This window comes from Pezoporus occidentalis, unplaced genomic scaffold (genome assembly GCF_034315485.1).
Source record: "Pezoporus occidentalis ecotype Australia unplaced genomic scaffold, CSIRO_AGI_Poc_V1 ctg775, whole genome shotgun sequence".
Lineage (NCBI taxonomy): Eukaryota > Metazoa > Chordata > Aves > Psittaciformes > Psittacidae > Pezoporus > Pezoporus occidentalis.
In genome coordinates, this window is record NW_026916132.1 from 1 (window position 1) to 26,878 (window position 26,878).

Consider the following 26,878-nt stretch of genomic DNA (forward strand, 5'->3'; position numbering starts at 1 on the left):
GTCTATGGGGTGCCTGTGGGTGTCTATAGGCGTCTATGGGGTGTCTGTGGGGGGTCTATGGGGCAGCCATGGGGTGGCTATGAGGCAGCTATGGGGTGCCTATGGGGTGTCTATGGGGCAGCTATGGGGTGTCTATGGGGTGTCTATGGGGCAGCTATGGGGTGTCCATGGGGCAGCTATGGGGTGTCTATGGGGTGTCTATGGGGCAGCTATGGGGTGTCTATGGGGCAGCTACGGGGTGTCTATGGGGTGTCTATGGGGCAGCTATGGGGTGTCTATGGGGCAGCTATGGGGCAGCTATGGGGTGTCTATGGGGCAGCTATGGGGTGTCTATGGGGCAGCTATGGGGCAGCTATGGGGTGTCTATGGGGCAGCTATGGGGTGTCTATGGGGCAGCTATGGGGTGTCTGTGGGGCAGCTATGGGGTGTCTATGGGGCAGCTATGGGGTGTCTATGGGGCAGCTATGGGGTGTCTATGGGTCCTTACTGGTTCTTCCTGGTGCAGACTCGGCCGAGGTGATCCAGTCCCGGCTGAACGAGCAGGAGGGCCGGGAGGAGTTCTACGTGCACTATGTGGGCTGTGCGTACTGGTTCATACTGGTTTATACTGGTTCATATTGGTTTGGACTGGTTTATACCGGTTTGGACTGGTTTATACTGGTTCATACTGGTTTGGATTGGTTTGGAATGGTTTGGGCTGGTTTGGACTGGTTTGGATTGGTTTGGACTGATTCATACTGGTTTATACTGGTTTGGACTGGTTTAGACTCTCAATGGATCCCCATTGACCCCCATTGACCTCCATTGCCCCCATTGACCCCCATTGATCCCCATTGACCCCCATTGACCCCCTTTGACCCCCATTGACTCCCGTAGACCCCCATTGACCCCATTGACTTCCATTGACCACCATTGACCCCATTGATCTCCATTGACCCCATTGATCTCCATTGACTCCCATTGACCCCCATTGACTCCCATTGACCCCCATTGACTCCCCTTGACCCCCATTGACCCCCGTAGACCCCCATTGACTTACATTGACCCCATTGACCCCCATTGACTCCCATTGACCCCCATTGACTTCTATTGACCCCATTGACTCCCATTGACTCCCGTTCCCATTGACACCCATTGACCCTATTGATCTCCATTGACCCCCATTGACCTCCATTGACTCCCATTGACCACCATTGACTCCCATTGACCCCCATTGACCCCCATTGACTTCTATTGACCCCATTGACTCCCATTGACCCCATTGATCTCCATTGACCCCCATTGACCCCCATTGACCCCCATTGACCCCCATTGCCCCCCATTGCAGTCAATCGCCGCCTGGACGAGTGGGTGCCCCGGTGCCGCCTGGCCCGGGCCGGGGGGAGCCGGAGCCCGGGGGCGGGGCCTGGTCCCGGAGGGGCGGGGCCTGGTCCCGGGGGGGCGGAGCCTGAGCGGAAGCTGACCCGGAACCAAAAGAGGCGCCACGATGAGATCAACCACGTGCAGAAGGTGATGGGAGGGACTGGGATGGACTGGGATTGAACTGGGATTGAACTGGGAGGGACTGGGATTGAACTGGGAGGGACTGGGATTGAACTGGGATTGAACTGGGATGGACTGGGAGGGACTGGGATTGAACTGGGAGGGACTGTGATGGACTGGGATTGAACTGGGATTGAACTGGGAGGGACTGGGATGGACTGGGATTGAACTGGGATTGAACTGGGAGGGACTGGGATGGACTGGGATTGAACTGGGAGGGACTGTGATGGACTGGGATTGAACTGGGATTGAACTGGGAGGGACTGGGATTGAACTGGGAGGGACTGGGATGGACTGGGATTGAACTGGGAGGGACTGGGATGGACTGGGATGGACTGGGATTGAACTGGGAGGGACTGGGATGGACTGGGATTGAACTGGGAGGGACTGGGAGGGACTGGGATGGACTGGGATTGAACTGGGATTGAACTGGGATGGACTGGGAGGGACTGGAATTGAACTGGGATGGACTGGGATGGACTGGGATGGACTGGGATTGAACTGGGAGGGACTGGGATTGAACTGGGATTGAACTGGGATGGACTGGGAGGGACTGGAATTGAACTGGGATGGACTGGGATGGACTGGGATGGACTGGGATTGAACTGGGAGGGACTGGGATTGAACTGGGATTGAACTGGGAGGGACTGGGAGGGACTGGGATTGAACTGGGACGGACTGGGATGGACTGGGATGGACTGGGATTGAACTGGGATGGACTGGGAGGGACTGGGATTGAACTGGGATGGACTGGGAGGGACTGGGATGGACTGGGATTGAACTGGGATGGAATGGGAGGGACTGGGATTGAACTGGGATGGACTGGGATGAACTGGGATGGGATTGGGATGGACTGGGAAGAACTGGGATGGGATTGGGAGGGACTGGGATGCAGTGGGATGGGATTGGGATGGACTGGGATGCACTGGGATGGGATTGGGATGGGACTGGGATGAACTGGGATGGGATTGGGTTGGACTGAGATGGACTGGGATGGACTGGGATGGGATTGGGGTGGACTGGGATGAATTGGGATGGGATTGGGATGAACTGGGATGGACTGGGATGGGATTGGGAGGGACTGGGATGGGATTGGGAGGGACTGGGATGGGATTGGGATGGGACTGGGATGGGATTCGGTTGAACTGGGATGGACTGGGATGGGATTGGGAGGGTCTGGGATGGAGTGGGATGGACTGGGATGTACTGGGATGGGATTGGGATGGACTGGGATGAACTGGGATGGGATTAGGATCGACTGGGATTGAACTTGGAAGGACTGGGATGAACTGGGATTGAATTTGGAGGGAATGGGATGGACTGGGATTGAACTGGGATTGAACTGGGAGGGACTGGGATGAACTGGGATTGAACTGGGATGGACTGGGATGGACTGGGATGGGACTGGGCTGGACTTGGATGGGATTGGGATGGACTGGGATGGGATTGGGATGGGACTGGGATGCACTGGGATGGGATTGGGATGGACTGGGATGAACTGGGATGGGATTGGGCTGGACTTGGATGGGATTGGGATGGACTGGGATTGGATTGGGATGGACTGGGATGAACTGGGATGGGATTGGGATGGACTGGGATGAACTGGGATGGGATTGGGTTGGACTGGGATGGAATGGGATGGGATTGGGAGGTACCGGGATAGACTGGGATGGACTTGGATGAACTGGGATGGGATTGGGATGGGATTGGGATGGACTGGGGTGGGATTGGAATGGACTGAAAAGGGCTTAGAGGGGCTGGTGCTGCCTTACTGGTCCTTACTGGTCCGGACTGGTCCTGACTGGGAGCCCCTTTGCAGACCTACGCCGAGATGGATCCCACCACGGCAGCGCTGGAGAAGGAGCACGAGGCCGTGAGTGCTCCCTATGGGTCCCAATGGGGCTCCCTATGGGTCCCTGTGGGGCTCCCTATGGGTCTCTGTGGGGCTCCCTATGGGTCTCTGTGGGGCTCCCTATGGGTCCCAATGGGGCTCCCTATGGGTCTCTGTGGGGCTCCCTATGGGGCTCTGTGGGGCTCCCTATGGGTCTCTGTGGGGCTCCCTATGGGGCTCTGTGGGGCTCCCTATGGGTCCCTATGGGGCTCCCTATGGGTCTCTGTGGGGCTCCCTGTGGGTCTCTGTGGGGCTCCCTATGGGTCCCAATGGGGCTCCCTATGGGTCCCTGTGGGGCTCCCTATGGGGCTCTGTGGGGCTCCCTATGGGTCCCAATGGGGCTCCCTATGGGTCCCTGTGGGGCTCCCTATGGGTCCCAATGGGGCTCCCTATGGGTCCGAGTGGGGCTCCCTATGGGTCCCTGTGGGGCTCCCTATGGGTCCCAATGGGGCTCTCTATGGGTCCCAATGGGGCTCCCTATGGGGCTCTGTGGGGCTCCCTATGGGTCCCTATGGGGCTCCCTATGGGTCCCTGTGGGGCTTGCCAAGGCTTTATCCCTATGGGTGAGGCCCCATCCCATTATCCCATGTTATCCCATGTTATCTCATGTTATATCCCCTGTTATATCCCATGTTACCCCATGTTATCTCATGTTATATCCCATGTTATATCCCATGTTACCCCATGTTATCTCATGTTATATCCCATGTTATATCACGTTACCCCATGTTATATCCCATGTTATATCCCATGTTATATCCCATGTTATTTCCCATGTTATATCCCATGTTATTTCCCATGTTATATCCCATGTTATCCCATGTTATACCCCATGTTACCCCACGTTATACCCCATGTTACCCCATGTTATACCCCATGTTACCCCATGTTACCCCATGTTATATCCCATGCTATACCCCATGTTACCCCATGTTACCCCATGTTATATCCCATGTTATACCCCATGTTATATCCCATGTTATCCCATGTTATATCCCATGTTACATCCCATGTTATATCCCATGTTATCCCATGTTATACCTCATGTTACCCCACGTTATATCCCATGTTAAACCCCATGTTACCCCATGTTACCCCATGTTACCCCATGTTACATCCCATGTTATCCCATGTTATACCCCATGTTATCCCACGTTATATCCCATGTTATATCCCATGTTATCCCATGTTATACCCCATGTTACCCCATGTTATATCCCGTGTTATCCCATGTTACATCCCATGTTACCCCATGTTATACCCCATGTTATACCCCACGTTATATCCCATGTTATACCCCATGTTATATCCCATGTTACCCCATGTTATACCCCATGTTACATCCCATGTTCTCCCATGTTACCCCATGTTATCCCATGTTACCCCGTGTTATCCCATGTCACCCCGTGTCACCCGCAGATCACGAAGGTGAAGTACGTGGACAAGATCCACATCGGGCACTTTGAGATCGACGCGTGGTACTTCTCGCCCTTCCCGGAGGATTATGGGAAGCAGCCCAAGCTCTGGATCTGCGAGTTCTGCCTCAAGTACATGAAGTACGAGCGCTCCTTCCGCCTCCACCTGGTAGGGCAGCGCGGCGACACGCGTGTAATATGGGGGGGGACATGCGTGTAACGGGGGGGGACATGTGTGTAACATGCGTGTAATGTGGGGGGACATGCGTGTAATGTGGGGGGACATGCGTGTAATGTGGGGGGACATGTGTGTAACATGTGTGTAATGGGGGGGACATGCGTGTAATGTGGGGGGACATGCGTGTAACAGGGGGGACATGCGTGTAACATGCGTGTAATGTGTGGGGGGACATGCGTGTAATGTGGGGGGACATGTGTGTAACATGTGTGTAATGTGGGGGGGACATGCGTGGGACATGCGTGTAAGGTGGGGGGTACATGCGTGTAATGTGAGGGGGACATGCGTGTAACGGGGGGACATGCGTGTAACGGGGGGACATGCGTGTAATGTGGGGGGACATGTGTGTAACATGTGTGTAATGGGGGGACATGTGTGTAACGGGTGGGGGACACGCGTGGGACATATGTGTAAGGTGGGGGGACATGCGTGTAACATGCATGTAATGTGGGGGGGACATGCGTGTAATGTGGGGGGACATGCGTGTAATGTGGGGGGGACATGCGTGTAATGTGGGGGGACATGCGTGTAATGTGGGGGGACATGCGTGTAATGTGGGGGGGGACATGCGTGTAATGTGGGGGGACATGCGTGTAATGTGGGGGGGACATGCGTGTAATGTGAGGGGACATGCGTGTAATGTGGGGGGGACATGCGTGTAATGTGGGGGGGACATGCGTGTAATGTGGGGGGACACGCGTGTAACATGCATGTAATGTGGGGGGGACATACGTGTAATGTGGGGGGACATGCGTGTAACATGCGTGTAAGGTGGGGGGACATGCGTGGGACATATGTGTAAGGTGGGGGGGACATGCGTGTAACATGCGTGTAATGTGGGGGGACATGCGTGTAATGTGGGGGGACATGCGTGGGACATACGTGTAATGTGGGGGGACATGCGTGGGACATATGTGTAAGGTGGGGGAACATGCGTGGGACATGCGTGTAATGTGGGGGGACATGCGTGTAACGTGCGTGTAATGTGGGGGGACATGCGTGGGACATACGTGTAATGGGGAGACATGCATGTAACGGGGGGACATGTGTGTAATGTGAGGGGGACATGCGTGTAATGTGGGGGGACATGTGTGTAACATGTGTGTAATGTGGGGGGGGACATGTGTGTAATGTGGGGGGGGACATGTGTGTAATGTGGGGGGACATGCGTGTAACATGCGTGTAATGTGGGGGGGACATGCATGTAATGTGGGGGGGACATGCGTGGGACATACGTGTAACGGGGGGACATGCGTGTAATGTGTGGGGGACATGCGTGTAATGTGGCGGGGACATGCGTGGGACATGCGTGTAATGGGGGGACATGTGTGTAATGTGGGGGGGACATGCGTGTAATGTGGGGGGGACATGTGTGTAATGTGGGGGGACATGCGTGTAATGTGGGGGGGACATGCGTGTAATGGGGGGACATGCGTGTAATGTGGGGGGGACATGCGTGTAATGTAGGGGGACATGTGTGTAATGTGGGGGGACATGCGTGTAATGTGGGGGGACATGTGTGTAACGTGTGTAATGTGGGGGGGGACATGCGTGTAATGTGGGGGGACATGCGTGTAATGTGGGGGGACATGCGTGTAACGGGTGGGGGACATGTGTGGGACATGCGTGTAATGTGGGGGGACATGCGTGTAATGTGGGGGGACATGTGTGTAACGTGTGTAATGGGGGGGACATGCGTGTAATGTGGGGGGACATGCGTGGGACATACGTGTAATGTGGGGGGACATGCGTGTAAGGTGGGGGAACATGCGTGGGACATGCGTGTAATGTGGGGGACATGCGTGGGGTATACGTGTAATGTGGGGGACATGGGTGGGACATACGTGTAATGTGGGGGGACATGCGTGTAATGTGGGGGGGACATGCGTGTAATGTGGGGGGGACATGCGTGGGACATACGTGTAAGGTGGGGGGGACATGCGTGTAATGTGGGTGGGGCATGCGTGTAATGGGTGGGGGACATACATGTGACATACATGTAACGTGTGTGGGACATGCGTGTGACATACGTGTAACGTGTGGGGGGCATGCGTGTAATGTGTGTGGGACATAGGTGTAACGGGTGGGGACATGCGTGTAACATGTGTGGGACATACGTGTAACATGTGTGGGACACGTACCTGCTACGTGTTACGTTCGTGTTACACACATTGCACACGTGTTACATGTGTTCCATGTTACATACATGTTACATACATGTTACATATGTGTTACACACATTGCACACGTGTTACATGTGTTCCATGTTACATACGCGTTACATATGTGTTACGCACATTGCACACGTGTTACATATGTGTTCCACATTGCATACATGTTACATACGTGTTACATACCTGTTACATATGTGTTACACACTTTGCACACGTGTTACATGTGTTCCACGTTGCATACATGTTACATACCCGTTACATACGTGGTCTACACATTGCACACGTGTTACATATGTGTTCCACGTTGCATACATGTTACATACGTGTTACATACCTGTTACATCTGTGTTACACACATTGCACACGTGTTACATATGTGTTCCGCGCTGCATATGTGTTGCATACGTGTTACATACATGTTACATACGTGTTTCACACGTGTTACATGTGTTCCGCGTTGCATACACGTTACATACGCGTTACATACATGTTGCATACGTGTTACATATGTGTTCCATGTTGCATACACGTTACATACGTGTTACACACATTGCACACGTGTTACATATGTGTTCCACGTTGCATACCCGTTACATACACGTTACATACGTGTTACACGCGTGTTCTACCCCCCCCATAGGGCCAATGCCAATGGCGCCAGCCCCCGGGCCGGGAGATCTACCGCAAGGGCAACATCTCCGTGTACGAGGTGGACGGCAAAGACCACAAGGTAACGGCCAATGGGGACGGAGCGCGGCGCTGACGTCGGCGCTGACGTCACCGCTGACGCCGCCGTGACGTCACACAGATCTACTGCCAGAACCTGTGCCTATTGGCCAAGCTCTTCCTGGACCACAAGACCTTGTACTTCGACGTGGAGCCCTTCGTCTTCTACCTGCTCACCGAGGTCGACCGCGACGGCGCCCACATCGTGGGCTACTTCTCCAAGGTGGGGATCCCGTGTTGTTCCCATGTTGTTCCCATGACGTTCCCATGTTGTTCCCATGACGTTCCCATGTTGTTCCCATGACGTTCCCATGACGTTCCCATGATATTCCTGTGTCATTCCCATGTCATTCCTGTGTAGTTTCCATGTCGTTCCTATGTTATTCCCATGTGATTCCTGTGTTGTTCCCATGACGTTCCCATGTTGTTCCCATGTCGTTCCCATGATGTTCCCATGACGTTCCCATGTTGTTCCCATGACGTTCCCATGACATTCCTGTGTCATTCCCATGTCATTCCTGTGTAGTTTCCATGTCGTTCCTATGTTATTCCCATGTGATTCCTGTGTTGTTCCCATGTTGTTCCCATGATGTTCCCATGACGTTCCCGTGATGTGCCCATGATGTTCCCATGTTGTTCCCATGTCGTTCCCATGTTGTTTCCATGATGTTCCCATGACGTTCCCATGACGTTCCCATGTCGTTCCCATGATGTGCCCATGATGTTCCCATGACGTTCCCGTGTTGTTCCCATGACGTTCCCATGTTGTTCCCATGACGTTCCCATGATGTTCCCATGACGTTCCCAAGACATTCCTGTGTCATTCCCATGTCATTCCTGTGTCATTCCTGTGTAGTTTCCATGTTGTCCCTATGTTATTCCCATGTGATTCCTGTGTTGTTCCCATGTTGTTCCCGTGACGTTCCCATGACGTTCCAATGATGTTCCCATGACGTTCCCATGTCGCTCCCGTGTCATTCCCATGTCAGTCCCATGTAATTCCCATGTCATTCCCATGTCGTTCCCGTGTCATTCCCATGTCATTCCCATGTCATTCCCATGTCATTCCCATGTCGTTCCCGTGTTATTCCCATGTCATTCCCGTGTCATTCCCGTGTTATTCCCATGTTATTCCCATGTCATTCCCGTGTTATTCCCATGTTATTCCCATGTTATTCCCATGTCATTCCCATGTTATTCCCATGTTATTCCCATGTCATTCCCATGTTATTCCCATGTCATTCTCATGTCATTCCCGTGTTATTCCCATGTCATTCCCATGTCATTCCCGTGTTATTCCCATGTTATTCCCATGTCATTCCCGTGTTATTCCCATGTCATTCCCATGTTATTCCCGTGTTATTCCCGTGTTATTCCCATGTCATTCCCGTGTTATTCCCATGTTATTCCCATGTTATTCCCATGTCATTTCCATGTTATTCCCATGTCATTCCCATGTCATTCCCATGTCATTCCCATGTTATTCCCATGTTATTCCCGTGTTATCCCCCGCAGGAGAAGGAGTCTCCGGACGGGAACAACGTCGCCTGCATCCTGACGCTCCCGCCCTACCAGCGCCGCGGCTACGGCAAATTCCTCATCGCCTTCAGTGCGTGCCCCATAGCGCCCCATTGAGACCCATTGAGCCCCACTGAGCCCCACTGAGCCCCATTGCGCCCCATTGAGCCCCATTGAGCCCCATTAGACCACCATTGAGCCCCATTGCGCCCCATTGAGCCCCATTGAGCCCCATAGAGCCCCATTGAGCCCCATTGCGCCCCATTGAGCCCCATTGAGCCCTATTGAGCCCCATTGCGCCCCATTGAGCCCCATTGAGCCCCATTGCGCCCCATTGCGCCCCATTGAGCCCCATTGAGCCCCATTGCGCCCCATTGAGCCCCATTGAGCCCCATTGCGCCCCATTGAGCCCCATTGCGCCCCATTGAGCCCCACTGAGCCCCATTGAGCCCCATTGAGCCCCATTGAGCCGCATTGACCCCATTGAGCCCCATTGAGCCCCATTGAGCCCCATTGAGCCCCATTGCGCCCCATTGAGCCCCATTGCGCCCCATTGAGCCCCACTGCACCCCATTGAGCCCCATTGAGCCCCATTGAGCCCCACTGAGCCCCATCGCGCCCCATTGAGCCCCATTGCGCCCCATTGAGCCCCATTGAGCCCCACTGAGCCCCATTGAGCCCCATTGAGCCCCATTGAGACCCACTGAGCCCCATTGAGCCCCATTGCACCCCATTGAGCCCCATTGAGCCCCATTGAGCCCCATTGAGCCCCATCGCGCCCCATTGAGCCCCATTGAGCCCCATTGAGCCCCATTGAGCCCCATTGCGCCCCATTGAGCCCCATTGACCACCATTGAGCCCCATTGCGCCCCATTGAGCCCCACTGAGCCCCATTGAGCCCCATTGCGCCCCATTGAGCCCCATTGACCCCCCATGACCGCCATTGAGCCCCATTCGCCACCATTGACACTCATTGACTTCTGTTGACTCCTGTTGGCTCCCATTGACCCCCATTGACCCCCATTGACTCCCATTGACCCCCATTGACTCCCATTGACCGCCATTGACATCCATTGACCTCCATTGACTTCCATTGACTCCCATTGACCCCCATTGACTCCCATTGACCTCCATTGACTCCCATTGACCCCCATTGACCCCCATTGACCCCCATTGACTCCCATTGACTCCCATTGACCGCCATTGCCTCCCATTGACTCCCATTGACTCCCATTGACCCCCATTGACCCCCATTGGCTCCCATTGACCCCCATTGACCTCCATTGACCTCCATTGACTCCCATTGACCCCCATTGACTCCCATTGACCTCCATTGACTCCCATTGATCTCTATTGACCCCCATTGCCCCCCATTGACTCCCATTGACTCCCATTGACTTCCATTGACCTCCATTGACTCCCATTGACCTCTATTGACCCCCATTGCCCCCCGTTGCCCCCCATTGACCCCCATTGACTTTCATTGACTTCCATTGACCTCCATTGACTTTCATTGACTTCCATTGACCTCCATTGACTCCCATTGACTCCCATTGCCCCCCATTGACCCCCATTGACTCCCATTGACCGCCATTGACATCCATTGATCTCCATTGACTCCCATTGACCTCTATTGACTCCCATTGACCTCCATTGACTTCCATTGACCTCCATTGACCTCCATTGACTCCCATTGACTCCCATTGCCCCCCATTGACTCCCATTGACCCCCATTGACTCCCATTGACCGCCATTGATCTCCATTGACCCCCATTGACTCCCATTGACCCCCATTGGCTTCCATTGACCTCCATTGACTCCCATTGACTCCCATTGCCCCCCATTGACCCCCATTGCCCCCCATTGCCCCCCCATTGCAGGCTACGAGCTCTCCAAGCTGGAGGCCACCGTGGGCTCGCCGGAGAAGCCGCTCTCGGACCTGGGCAAGCTCAGCTACCGCAGTTACTGGTCCTGGGTGCTCCTGGAGATCCTGCGCGACTTCCGCGGCACCCTCTCCATCAAGGACCTCAGGTAACCCAGTACGGACCAGTATAAACCAGTACGGACCAGTATGGACCAGTATAAACCAGTATAGACCAGTATAAACCAGTATAGACCAGTATAAACCAGTATGGACCAGTATAGACCAGTATAAACCAGTATAGACCAGTATGGACCAGTATAGACCGGTATAGACCAGTACCTTCCAGTTCCATCCCAGTCCCTCCCAGTTCAATCCCAGTCCCTCCCAGTCCCTCCCAGTCCCTCCCAGTCCCTCCCAGTTCAATCCCAGTCAATCCCAGTCCCTCCCAATCCCATCCCAGTCCCTCCCATTCACTCCCATTCATTCCCAGTTCCCTCCCAGTCCCTCCCAGTCCCTCCCAGTCCATCCCATTCCCATCCCAGTCCATCCCAGTCCATCCCAGTTCATCCCAGTCCCTCCCAGTTCAATCCCAGTCCCATCCCAGTCCCTCCAAGTCCCTCCCAATTCCATCCCAGTCCCTCCCAGTCCCATCCCAGTCCATCCCAGTTCAATCCCATTCATTCCCAGTTCCCTCCCAGTCCCTCCCAGTCCATCCCATCCCCATCCCAGTGCCTCCCAGTATAACCCAGTCCATCCCAGTCTCTCCCAGTATAGCCCAGTCCATCCCAATCCCATCCCAGTCCATCCCAGTTCATCCCAGTCCCTCCCAGTTCAATCCCAGTCCCATCCCAGTCCATCCCAGTCCCTCCCAATCCCATCCCAGTCCCTCCCAGTCCATCCCAGTCCATCCCAGTTCAATCCCAGTCACTCCCAGTTCAATCCCAGTCCCATCCCAGTCCCTCCCAGTCCATCCCAGTCCATCCCAGTTCAATCCCAGTCAATCCCAGTCCCTCCCAATCCCATCCCAGTCCTTCCCATTCAATCCCATTCATTCCCAGTTCCCTCCCAGTTCATCCCAATCCATCCCAGTCACTCCCAGTTCAATCCCAATCCCATCCCAGTCCATCCCAGTCTATCCCAGTCCATCCCAGTTCCCTCCCATTCAATCCCATTCAATCCCAGTCCCTCCCAGTCCATCCCAGTCCCTCCCAATCCCATCCCAGTCCATCCCAGTCAATCCCAGTTCAATCCCAGTTCCATCCTAGTCCCATCCCAGTCCCTCCCAATCCCATCCCATTCAATCCCATTCAATCCCATTCAATCCCAGTCCATCCCAGTCCAACCCCATTCAATCCCATTCATCCCCAGTCACATGACCAGCATCACGCAGAGTGACATCATCAGCACGCTGCAGTCCCTTCAATCCCATTCATTCCCATTCAATCCCATTCAACCCCATTCAATCCCATTCATTCCCATTCATTCCCATTCATTCCCATTCATTCCCATTCAATCCCATTCATTCCCAGTCCAACCCCATTCATTCCCATTCATCCCCAGTCACATGACCAGCATCACGCAGAGTGACATCATCAGCACGCTGCAGTCCCTTCGATCCCATTCAATCCCATTCAACCCCATTCAATCCCATTCATTCCCATTCAACCCCATTCAACCCCATTCAACCCCATTCAACCCCATTCATTCCCATTCAACCCCATTCATTCCCATTCAACCCCATTCAATCCCATTCAATCCCATTCAACCCCATTCAACCCCATTCAATCCCATTCAATCCCATTCAATCCCATTCATTCCCAGTCCAACCCCATTCATTCCCATTCATTCCCATTCAACCCCATTCAACCCCATTCAACCCCATTCATTCCCATTCAATCCCATTCAACCCCATTCAATCCCATTCAACCCCATTCAACCCCATTCAATCCCATTCATTCCCATTCAATCCCATTCAATCCCATTCAATCCCATTCAATCCCATTCATTCCCATTCAACCCCATTCAACCCCATTCAACCCCATTCAATCCCATTCATTCCCATTCAACCCCATTCAACCCCATTCAACCCCATTCAACCCCATTCAATCCCATTCAACCCCATTCATTCCCATTCATTCCCATTCATTCCCATTCAACCCCATTCATTCCCATTCAACCCCATTCATTCCCATTCAACCCCATTCAATCCCATTCAACCCCATTCATTCCCATTCAACCCCATTCAATCCCATTCAATCCCATTCAATCCCATTCAATCCCATTCAACCCCATTCAACCCCATTCAACCCCATTCATTCCCATTCATTCCCATTCAACCCCATTCAATCCCATTCATTCCCATTCAACCCCATTCAATCCCATTCATTCCCATTCATTCCCATTCAACCCCATTCAATCCCATTCATTCCCATTCATTCCCATTCAACCCCATTCAATCCCATTCATTCCCATTCAACCCCATTCAATCCCATTCATTCCCATTCATTCCCATTCAATCCCATTCAACCCCATTCAACCCCATTCATTCCCATTCATTCCCATTCAACCCCATTCAACCCCATTCAATCCCATTCAACCCCATTCAATCCCATTCAATCCCATTCAACCCCATTCAATCCCATTCAACCCCATTCAACCCCATTCAATCCCATTCAACCCCATTCAATCCCATTCATTCCCATTCAACCCCATTCAATCCCATTCAACCCCATTCAACCCCATTCAACCCCATTCAACCCCATTCAACCCCATTCAATCCCATTCAACCCCATTCAACCCCATTCAACCCCATTCAATCCCATTCATTCCCATTCAACCCCATTCATTCCCATTCAACCCCATTCAATCCCATTCAACCCCATTCAACCCCATTCAACCCCATTCAATCCCATTCATTCCCATTCAATCCCATTCATTCCCAGTCCAACCCCATTCATTCCCATCCATCCCCAGTCACATGACCAGCATCACGCAGAGTGACATCATCAGCACGCTGCAGTCCCTTCAATCCCATTCAATCCCATTCAATCCCATTCAACCCCATTCAACCCCATTCAACCCCATTCATTCCCATTCAACCCCATTCAATCCCATTCAATCCCATTCAACCCCATTCAACCCCATTCATTCCCATTCAATCCCATTCATTCCCATTCAACCCCATTCAACCCCATTCATTCCCATTCAACCCCATTCATTCCCATTCAATCCCATTCAACCCCATTCAATCCCATTCAACCCCATTCAACCCCATTCAACCCCATTCATTCCCATTCATTCCCATTCAATCCCATTCAATCCCATTCAACCCCATTCAACCCCATTCAATCCCATTCAATCCCATTCAACCCCATTCAATCCCATTCATTCCCATTCATTCCCATTCAACCCCATTCATTCCCATTCAACCCCATTCAATCCCATTCAATCCCATTCAATCCCATTCATTCCCATTCAACCCCATTCAACCCCATTCAACCCCATTCAATCCCATTCAATCCCATTCAACCCCATTCAACCCCATTCAACCCCATTCATTCCCATTCAACCCCATTCAACCCCATTCATTCCCAGTCCAATCCCATTCATCCCCAGTCACATGACCAGCATCACGCAGAGTGACATCATCAGCACGCTGCAGTCCCTTCAATCCCATTCAATCCCATTCAACCCCATTCAACCCCATTCAACCCCATTCAATCCCATTCAACCCCATTCAACCCCATTCAACCCCATTCAATCCCATTCATTCCCATTCAACCCCATTCATTCCCATTCAACCCCATTCAATCCCATTCAACCCCATTCAACCCCATTCAACCCCATTCAATCCCATTCATTCCCATTCAATCCCATTCATTCCCAGTCCAACCCCATTCATTCCCATCCATCCCCAGTCACATGACCAGCATCACGCAGAGTGACATCATCAGCACGCTGCAGTCCCTTCAATCCCATTCAATCCCATTCAATCCCATTCAACCCCATTCAACCCCATTCAACCCCATTCATTCCCATTCAACCCCATTCAATCCCATTCAATCCCATTCAACCCCATTCAACCCCATTCATTCCCATTCAATCCCATTCATTCCCATTCAACCCCATTCAACCCCATTCATTCCCATTCAACCCCATTCATTCCCATTCAATCCCATTCAACCCCATTCAATCCCATTCAACCCCATTCAACCCCATTCAACCCCATTCATTCCCATTCATTCCCATTCAATCCCATTCAATCCCATTCAACCCCATTCAACCCCATTCAATCCCATTCAATCCCATTCAACCCCATTCAATCCCATTCATTCCCATTCATTCCCATTCAACCCCATTCATTCCCATTCAACCCCATTCAATCCCATTCAATCCCATTCAATCCCATTCATTCCCATTCAACCCCATTCAACCCCATTCAACCCCATTCAATCCCATTCAATCCCATTCAACCCCATTCAACCCCATTCAACCCCATTCATTCCCATTCAACCCCATTCAACCCCATTCATTCCCAGTCCAATCCCATTCATCCCCAGTCACATGACCAGCATCACGCAGAGTGACATCATCAGCACGCTGCAGTCCCTTCAATCCCATTCAATCCCATTCAACCCCATTCAACCCCATTCAACCCCATTCATTCCCATTCATTCCCATTCAATCCCATTCAATCCCATTCAATCCCATTCAACCCCATTCAATCCCATTCAATCCCATTCAACCCCATTCAATCCCATTCAATCCCATTCAATCCCATTCAACCCCATTCAACCCCATTCAATCCCATTCAATCCCATTCAATCCCATTCAACCCCATTCAATCCCATTCAATCCCATTCAACCCCATTCAACCCCATTCAACCCCATTCAACCCCATTCAACCCCATTCATTCCCATTCAACCCCATTCATTCCCATTCAATCCCATTCAACCCCATTCAACCCCATTCATTCCCATTCAACCCCATTCAATCCCATTCAACCCCATTCAATCCCATTCATTCCCATTCATTCCCATTCAACCCCATTCAACCCCATTCAACCCCATTCAACCCCATTCAACCCCATTCAACCCCATTCAATCCCATTCAACCCCATTCAACCCCATTCATTCCCATTCATTCCCATTCATCCCCAGTCACATGACCAGCATCACGCAGAGTGACATCATCAGCACGCTGCAGTCCCTTCAATCCCATTCAATCCCATTCAATCCCATTCATTCCCATTCATTCCCATTCAACCCCATTCATCCCCATTCATTCCCATTCATTCCCATTCATTCCCATTCAACCCCATTCAATTCCATTCAACCCCATTCATTCCCATTCATCCCCAGTCACATGACCAGCATCACGCAGAGTGACATCATCAGCACGCTGCAGTCCCTTCAATCCCATTCAACCCCATTCAACCCCATTCAATCCCATTCAATCCCATTCAACCCCATTCAACCCCATTCAATCCCATTCAACCCCATTCAATCCCATTCAACCCCATTCATTCCCATTCATTCCCATTCATTCCCATTCAACCCCATTCATTCCCATTCAACCCCATTCAACCCCATTCATTCCCATTCAACCCCATTCAACCCCATTCAATCCCATTCAACCCCATTCAACCCCATTCAACCCCATTCATTCCCAGTCCAATCCCATTCATCCCCAGTCACATGACCAGCATCACGCAGAGTGACATCATCAGCACGCTGCAGTCCCTCAACATGGTCAAGTACTGGAAGGGGCAGCACGTGATCTGCGTCACGCCGCGCCTCGTGGAGGAGCACCTGCGCAGCGCGCAGTACAAGCGGCCCCCCATCACCGGTGAGCCTGGGGGGCGGACCCATAAGTGCGACCCATAAGTGGGATGTGTGGGGCGGACCCATAAGTGGGACCCATAAGTGGGACACATAAGTGGGACGTGTGGGGCGGACCCATAAGTGGGACCCATAAGTGGGACGTGTGGGGCGGACCCATAAGTGGGACGTGTGGGGCGGACCCATAAGTGGGAGGTGTGGGGCGGACACATAAGTGGGACCCATAAGTGGGACGTGTGGGGTGGACCCATAAGTGGGACCCATAAGTGGGACGTGTGGGGCAGACACATAAGTGGGACCTATGGGCAGACCCATAAGTGGGACCCATAAGTGGGACCCACAAGTGGGACGTGTGGGGTGGACGCATAAGTGGGACCTATGGGCGGACCCATAAGTGGGACACATAAGTGGGAGGTGTGGGGCGGACCCATAAGTGGGGCGTGGGGGGCAGACACATAAGTGGGACCCATAAGTGGGACATGTGGGGCGGGGACACAAGTGGGACCCATAAGTGGGACCCATAAGTGGGACGTGTGGGGCGGGGACACAAGTGGCTCCCCATCACCAGTGTGCGGGGGGCAGACCCACAAGTGGGACGTGGGGGGCGGACCCAAAAGTGGGACCAACAAGTGGGACGTGTGGGGCAGGGACGTGAGTGGGACCCATAAGGGGGAGGTGTGGGGCTGACCCATAAGTGGGGCGTGTGGGACGGACCCATAAGTGGGAGGTGTGGGGCGGGGATGCGAGTGGGACCCATAAGTGGGATGTGTGGGGTGGGGATGCGAGTGGGACCCATACGTGGGAGGTGTGGGGCAGACGCATAAGTGGGACCCATAAGTGGGAGATGTGGGGTGGACCCACAAGTGGGACGTGTGGGGCGGGGACGCGAGTGGGACCCATAAGGGGGAGGTGTGGGGTGGACCCATAAGTGGGACCCATAAGTGGGAGGTGTGGGTTGGACCCATAAGTGGGACCCCCCTTGCCCCATAACTGGCTCTTTCTGCCCCCCAACAGTGGATTCCATCTGCCTGCGCTGGGCGCCCCCCAAGCACAAGCAACCCAAAGTGGCCAAGAAGTGAGGAGGAAGCCGCGTGCGCTATGGGGCGCCCCACATCTGCTATGGGGCGCCCCACGTATCCTATGGGGCGCCCCGTGTCTGCTATGGGGCACCCCACGTCTGCTATGGGTGCCCCGTATCTGCTACGGGGTGCCCCACATCTGCTACGGGGACCCCCGCATCTGCTATGGGGCGCCCCACATCTGCTGTGGGTGCCCCATGTCTTCTATGGGGTGCCCCACATCTGCTATGGGGTGCCCCACATCTGCTATGAGTGCGCCACATCTGCTATGGGTTGCCTCTTGTGTTCTATGGGGCGCCCCATATCTGCTGTGGGGTGCCTCATGTCTTCTATGGGGCGCCCCACATCTGCTATGGGGCACCCCACATCTGCTGTGGGTGCCCCATGTCTTCTATGGGGTGCCCTATGTCTGCTATGGGGTGCCCCACATCTGCTATGGGTTGCCTCTTGTGTTCTATGGGGCGCCCCACATCTGCTGTGGGGTGCCTCATGTCTTCTATGGGGCGCCCCACATCCCCTATGGGGCGCCCCACATCCCCTATGGGTCTCCCCAGTCCACACCAGTAAAGCTGCAGGTGAAACTGGGACTCGTGGTGCTTTATTGGGGGGCACCGTGGGGTGCCAAGTGGGGGTCCCGTGACCCATAAGTGGGGGTCCCATGACCCATAAGTGGGGGTCCCATCACCGCTATGGGTCCCGTGACCCATAAGTGCGGGTCCCATCACTGCTATGGGTAACGTGACCCATAAATGTGGGTCCCGTGACCCATAAGTGGGGGTCCCGTGACCCATAAGTGCAGGTCCCATCACCGCTATGGGTCCCGCGACCCATAAATGTGGGTCCCGCGACCCATAAATGTGGGTCCCATGACCCATAAGTGCGGGTCCCATCACCGCTATGGGTCCCGTGACCCATAAATGGGGGTCCCGTCACTGCTATGGGTCACGTGACCCATAAGTGCGGGTCCCATCACTGCTATGGGTAACGTGACCCATAAATGTGGGTCCCGTGACCCATAAGTGGGGGTCCCATGACCCATAAGTGGGGGTCCCATCACCGCTATGGGTCCCGTGACCCGTAAGTGGGGGTCCCATCACTGCTATGGGTCCCGTGACCCATAAGTGTGGGTCCCATCACCGCTATGGGTCCCGCGACCCATAAATGTGGGTCCCGTGACCCATAAGTGGGGGTCCCGTGACCCATAAGTGGGGGTCCCATCACTGCTATGGGTCCCGTGACCCATAAGCAGGGGTCCCATCACTGCTATGGGTAACGTGACCCATAAATGGGGGTCCTGTCACTGCTATGGGTAACGTGACCCATAGATGTGGGTCCCGTGACCCATAAGTGTGGGTCCCATCACCGCTACGTGTCCCGTGACCCATAGATGTGGGTCCTGTGACCCATAAGTGCGGGTCCCATAACCGCTATGGGTCCCGCGACCCATAAATGTGGGTCCCGTGACCCATAAGTGTGGGTCCCATCACCGCTACGTGTCCCGCGACCCATAGATGTGGGTCCCGTGACCCATAAGTGCGGGTCCCATCACCACTACGTGTCCCGTGACCCATAAATGTGGGTCCCGCGACCCATAAATGTGGGTCCCGTGACCCATAAGTGCGGGTCCCATCACCGCTACGTGTCCCGTGACCCATAGATGTGGGTCCCGTGACCCATAAATGTGGGTCCCATGACCCATAAGTGCGGGTCCCATCACCGCTACGTGTCCCGTGACCCATAGATGTGGGTCCCGTGACCCATAAGTGCGGGTCCCATCCCCACCTGGGGGTCCCGTCTCCCCCCTATGCCCTGACCCACAGCACCCCCAGGAGCCCCCATAGGGCCCCATTGATCCCGAGGCCGCTCCCTCCGCTATGGGGCGGATGTGGGGCAGGGTCCCAGGAGTCGCAGGAGCCTTCGTCCTCCTCCTCCTCCTCCTCCTCCTCTTGGGGCCAGGGGGGGGGCCCGGGGCTGGATCCGACCCCATTGGCCCCATTGATCCCATTGACCCCATTGATCCCATTGGCTCCATTGACCCCATTGATCCCATTGGCCCCATTGATCCCATTGACCCCATTGGCCCCATTGGCCCCATTGACCCCATTGATCCCATTGGCCCCATTGCCCCCATTGGCCCCATTGACCCCATTGCCCCCATTGCCCCCATTGCCCCCATTGCCCCCATTGGCCCCATTGCCCCCATTGGCCCCATTGCCCCCATTGCCCCCATTGACCCCATTGATCCCATTGCCCCCATTGGCCCCATTGATCCCATTGACCCCATTGCCCCCATTGACCCCATTGCCCCCATTGACCCCATTGCCCCCATTGCCCCCATTGACCCCATTGCCCCCATTGACCCCATTGCCCCCATTGATCCCATTGATCCCATTGCCCCCATTGGCCCCATTGACCCCATTGCCCCCATTGCCCCCATTGCCCCCATTGCCCCCATTGAGCTCCTCCCCTACGGTGGCCCGGATCCAGGCCCGGTGTGGGGCAGTGTCCGTGTAGAGCCCCGGTGTGGGGCCAGCCCCACAGGAGACCCCCCCACTCACCACCCCCGCCAGCAGCCAGCGGCCCCCCAACAGGCACGAGAGCGGGCCCCCCGAGTCACCCTGTGGGGATATAGGGGGGATATGGGGGTCACATGGGGGGGATATGGGGGTCACATGGGGGGGATATGGGGGTCACATGGGGGGGGATATGGGGGTCACATGGGGGGATATGGGGGTCACATGGGGGGATATGGGGGTCACATAGGGGGGGATATGGGGGTCACATGGGGGGGATATGGGGGTCACATGGGGGGATATGGGGGTCACATAGGGGGGATATGGGGGTCACATGGGGGGATATGGGGGTCACATGGGGGGGATAGGGGGGTCACATGGGGGATATGGGGGGATATGGGGGATATGGGGGTCACATGGGGGATATGGGGGGATATGGGGGTCACATGGGGGGGATATGGGGGTCACATGGGGGGATATGGGGGTCACATGGGGGGGATATGGGGGTCACATTGGGGGGATATGGGGGTCACATGGGGGGGATATGGGGGTCACATGGGGGGATATGGGGGTCACATGGGGGGATATGGGGGGGATATGGGGGTCACATGGGGGGGATATGGGGGGGATATGGGGGTCACATGGGGGGATATGGGGGTCACATGGGGGGGATATGGGGGTCACATGGGGGGGATATGGGGGTCACATGGGGGGATATGGGGGGGATATGGGGGGATATGGGGGTCACATGGGGGGGATATGGGGGTCACATGGGGGGATATGGGGGTCCCATAGGGGGATATGGGGGTCCCATAGGGGGATATGGGGGTCACATGGGGGGGATATGGGGGTCACATGGGGATATGGGGGTCACATGGGGGGATATGGGGGTCACATGGGGGGATATGGGGGGGATATGGGGGTCACATGGGGGGGATATGGGGGTCACATGGGGGGGATATGGGGGGGATATGGGGGTCACATGGGGGGATATGGGGGTCACATGGGGGGATATGGGGGTCACATGGGGGGATATAGGGGTCACATGGGGGGATATGGGGGTCACATGGGGGGATGGGGGTCACATGGGGGGGATATGGGGGTCACATGGGAATATGGGGGTCACATGGGGGGATATGGGGGTCACATGGGGGGATATGGGGGTCACATGGGGGGATATGGGGGTCACATGGGGGGGATATGGGGGGGATATGGGGGGGATATGGGGGTCACATAGGGGGGATATGGGGGTCACATGGGGGGGATATGGGGGTCACATAGGGGGGATATGGGGGTCACATGGGGGGATATGGGGGTCACATGGGGGGGATATGGGGGGGATATGGGGGTCACATGGGGGAATATGGGGGGGATATGGGGGGATATGGGGGTCACATGGGGGGGATATGGGGGTCACATGGGGGGATATGGGGGTCACATGGGGGGGATATGGGGGGTATTTTGGGGTGAAAAATGGTGATTTTGGGGTGAAAAGGGCGATTTTGGGCGTGGAAAAGGTGATTTTTGGGGTGAAAAGGGGGATTTTGGGGTGAAAAAGGCGATTTTTGGGGTGAAAAAGGCGATTTTGGGGTGAAAAAGGCGATTTTGGGGGTAAAAAATGGGGATTTGGGGTGAAAAAGGGGATTTTTGGGGTGAAAAAGGGTGATTTTGTGGGTGAAAAAGGGTGATTTTTGGGGTGAAAAAGGCGATTTTTGGGGTGAAAAAGGTTGATTTTGGGGTAAAAAGGGCGATTTTTGGGGTGAAAAGGGTGATTTTTGGGGTGAAAAAGGTGATTTTAGGGTGAAAAGGGTGATTTTGGGGTGAAAAGGGTGATTTTTGGTGTGAAAAAGGGGGATTTTTGGGGTGAAAAATGGTGATTTTGGGGTGAAAAGGGTGATTTTGGGGTGAAAAAGGGCGAATTTGGGGGTGAAAAGGGGGATTTTGGGGTGTAAAAGGTGATTTTTGGGGTGAAAAAGGTGATTTTTTTGGGTGAAAAAAGCGATTTTTGGGGTGAAAAAGGGGGATTTTGGGGTGAAAAAGGTGATTTTTGGGGTGAAAAAGGTGATTTGGGGGTAAAAAAGGCGATTTTTGGGGTGAAAAAGGGGGATTTTGGGGTGAAAAAGGCGATTTTTGGGGTGAAAAAGGGTGATTTGGGGGTGAAAAAGGGCGATTTTTGGGTCAAAAGGGTGATTTTTGGGTGAAAAAGGGGGCTTTTGGGGTAAAAAAGGGGGATTTTGGGGTGAAAAAGGCGATTTTTGGGGTGAAAAAGGCGATTTTTGGGGTGAAAAAGGCGATTTTGGGGTGAAAAGGGTGATTTTTGGGTGAAAAAGGGGGATTTTGGGGTGAAAATGGTGATTTTTGGGGTGAAAAAGGCGATTTTTGGGGTGAAAAAGGGTGATTTTGGGGTGAAAAGGGTGATTTTGGTGTGAAAAAGGCGATTTTTGGGGTGAAAATGGGGATTTTGGGGTAAAAATGGTGATTTTTGGGGTGAAAAAGGCGATTTTTGGGGTGAACAAGGGGGATTTTGGGGTGAAAAGGGTGATTTTTGGGGTGAAAAAGGCGATTTTTGGGGTGAAAAAGGCGATTTTGGGGTGAAAAGGGTGATTTTGGGGTGAAAAAGGCGATTTTTGGGGTGAAAAAGGGGGATTTTGGGGTGAAAAGGGTGATTTTGGGGTGAAAAGTGTGATTTTGGGGTGAAAAAGGCGATTTTTGGGGTGAAAATGGGGATTTTGGGGTAAAAATGGTGATTTTTGGGGTGAAAAAGGCGATTTTTGGGGTGAAAAAGGGGGATTTTGGGGTGAAAAGGGTGATTTTGGGGTGAAAAGGGTGATTTTGGTGTGAAAAAGGCGATTTTTGGGGTGAAAATGGGGATTTTGGGGTAAAAATGGTGATTTTGGGGTGAAAAAGGCGATTTTTGGGTAAAAATGGTGATTTTGGGGTGAAAAGGGCGATTTTTGGGGTGAAAAAGGCGATTTTGGGGTGAAAAAGGCGATTTTGGGGTGAAAAAGTCGGATTTTGGGGTGAAAAAGTCGGATTTTGGGGTGAAAAAGGGGATTTTGGGGTGAAAAAGTCGGATTTTGGGGTGAAAAAGGGGGATTTTGGGGTGAAAAAGGGGGATTTTTGGGTGAAAAGGGCGATTTTTGGGGTGAAAAAGGGGGATTTTGGGTCCTCACCTGGCAGGCGTCGCGCTCCCCCCTCGGGTGCCCCGCGCAGAGCGTGTCCGGGCTCAGCCCCTCCCCCTCCCCCCCCTCCCCCCTCCCCCTCCCCCCCCCGTAGAGGCAGCGGCAGCGGCGGCGGCTGAGCAGGGTCACGTGAGCCTGGAGGAGGGGCTTGGGGGGGGGGAGGGGGACTGGGGGGGGGGAGAAAGGGGGAATGGGGTCAATGGGGGTCAATGGGGGGTAATGGGGGTCAATGGGGGCAATGGGGGTCAATGGGGGCAATGGGGGTCAATGGGGGTCAATGGGGGTCAATGGGGGGTAATGGGGGGCAATGGGGGGCAATGGGGGGCAATGGGGTCAATGGGAGTCAATGGGGGTCAATGGGGGTCAATGGGGGGTAATGGGGGGCAATGGGGGCAATGGGGTCAATGGGGGTCAATGGGGTCAATGGGGGTCAATGGGGGGCAATGGGGGTCAATGGGGGTCAATGGGGTCAATGGGGGGTAATGGGGGGCAATGGGGGTCAATGGGGGTCAATGGGGGTCAATGGGGGGTAATGGGGGGCAATGGGGGTCAATGGGGGTCAATGGGGTCAATGGGGGGTAATGGGGGGCAATGGGGGGCAATGGGGGTCAATGGGGGTCAATGGGGGGGAATGGGGGTCAATGGGGGGCAATGGGGGTCAATGGGGAGCAATGGGGGGTAATGGGGGGCAATGGGGGGTAATGGGGGGGTAATGGTCAATGGGGCATGGGGTCAATGGGGGGTAATGGGGGGCAATGGGGGTAATGGGAGGCAATGGGGGTCAATGGGGGTCAGTGGAGGCCAATGGAAGTCAATGGGGTCAATGGGGGTCAATGGGGGTCAATGGGGGGGTAATGGGAGTCAATGGGGGCAATGGGGTCAATGGGGGGCAATGGGGGGGAATGGGGGCAATGGGGGTCAATGGGGTCAATGGGGGGCAATGGGGGCAATGGGGGGGGGGCAATGGGGGGCAATGGGGTCAATGGGGGTTAATGAGGGGTAATGGGGGGCAATGGGGTCAATGGGGGTAATGGGGGGCAATGGGGGGGCAAAGGGGGGTCAATGGGGGGGTAATGGGGGTCAATGGGGGCAATGGGGGCAATGGGGGGCAATGGGGGGGCAATGGGGGTCAATGGGGGGCAATGGGGGGTAATGGGGGTCAATGGGGGGCAATGGGGGGCAATGGGGGTCAATGGGGTCAATGGGAGTCAATGGGGGCAATGGGGGGCAATGGGGTCAATGGGGGTCAATGGGGTTCAATGGGGGGTAATGGGGGGCAATGGGGGTCAGTGGGGGTAATGGGGGGCAATGGCGGGTAATGGGGGGCAATGGGGGGGAATGGGGGGCAATGGGGGTCAATGGGGTCAATGGGGGGCAATGGGGGGCAATGGGGGGGAATGGGGGTCAATGGGGGTTAATGAGGGGTAATGGGGGGCAATGGGGGGCAATGGGGGGCAATGGGGGTTAATGGGAGTCAATGGGGGGCAATAGGGGGGAATGGGGGTCCCCAAGGGGGCATTGGGGGGTCCCAAAGGGGGGGTTTAGGGGGGTTCTTTGTGTCCATTGGGGTTCATTTGGGGGTCCCCAAGGGGGGTTTGGGGGGGCTCCCAAGGGGGTTTTTGGGGGGGTCCATTGGGGTTCATTTGGGGGGGTCCCAAAGGGGGGGGATTTAGGGGGGGTCCCAAAGGGGGGATTTGGGGGTCCCCAAGGGGGGTTTTCAAGGGCTCAATGGGGGGATTTAGGGGGGCTCCCAAGGGGGGGTTTTTGGGGGGGTCCATTGGGGTTCATTTGGGGGTCCCAAGGGGGGTTTCGAGGTCCCAAAGGGGGGATTTAGGGGGGCTCCCAAGGGGGGGTTTAGGGGGGGTTTTTGGGGGGGTCCATTGGGGTGCATTTGGGGGTCCCCAAGGGGGGGGGTTTAGGGTGGTCCTTTGTGTCCATTGGGGTGCATGGGGGGGGTCCCCAAGGGGGGGGATTTAGGGGGGCTCCCAAGTGGGGGTTTTGGGGGGGTTGTGTCCATTGGGGTTCATTGGGGGGGGGGTCCCCAAGGGGGGATTTAGGGGGGGTCCCAAGGGGGTTTTTGTGGGGGTCCATTGGGGTTCATTTGGGGGTCCCCAAGGGGGGGGATTTAGGGGGGGTCCCAAGGGGGGTTTTGGGGGGGTCCTTTGTGTCCATTGGGGTGCATTGGGGGGGGTCCCCAACGGGGGGGATTTAGGGGGGGTCCCAAAGGGGGGATTTGGGGGTCCCCAAGGGGGGTTTTCAAGGGCTCAATGGGGGGATTTGGGGGGGGTCCCAAGGGGGGGGTTTAGGGGGGGTTCTTTGTGTCCATTGGGGTTCATTTGGGGGTCCCCAAGGGGGGGGTTTAGGGGGGGTTTTTGGGGGGGGTCCATTGGGGTTCATGGGGGGGTCCCAAGGGGGTTTTTGGGGGGGGTCCATTGGGGTGCATTTGGGGGTCCCCAAGGGGGGGGATTTAGGGGGGGTTTAGGGGGGGTTTTGGGGGGGGGTCCCCAAGGGGGATTTAGGGGGGGTCCCAAAGGGGGGTTTTCGAGGTCCCAAAGGGGGGGTTTAGGGGGGGTCCCAAGGGGGGTTTTGGGGGTCCCAAAGGGGGGATTTAGGGGGGCTCCCAAGGGGGTTTTTGGGGGGGTCCATTGGGGTTCATTTGGGGGGGGTCCCAAAGGGGGGATTTAGGGGGGGTCCCAAGGGGGGATTTAGGGGGGGTCCCAAGGGGGTTTTTGGGGGGGTCCATTGGGGTTCATTTGGGGGGGTTCCCAAAGGGGGGGGTTTAGGGGGGGTTTTTGGGGGGGTCCATTGGGGTTCATTTGGGGGGGGTCCCCAAGGGGGGTTTTCGAGGTCCCAAAGAGGGGATTTAGGGGGGGTTTTTGGGGGGGTCCATTGGGG

The 26,878-nt window shown here is 54.9% G+C and overlaps 1 protein-coding gene across 1 annotated transcript; it reads left to right on the forward strand.

The window, feature by feature from the left end:
• Nucleotides 1-462: 462 nt before the first annotated feature.
• Nucleotides 463-18,366, forward strand: KAT8 (lysine acetyltransferase 8; the record flags this gene model as incomplete). The annotated part of the gene is made up of 10 exons (XM_062602605.1): nucleotides 463-580; nucleotides 1,328-1,509; nucleotides 3,362-3,415; nucleotides 4,853-5,017; nucleotides 7,901-7,990; nucleotides 8,069-8,209; nucleotides 9,502-9,595; nucleotides 11,385-11,535; nucleotides 17,062-17,216; nucleotides 18,224-18,366. Coding segments are annotated over 10 exons (1,215 nt in total), but the record flags the coding sequence as incomplete, so codon positions are not given.
• Nucleotides 18,367-26,878: the final 8,512 nt, after the last annotated feature.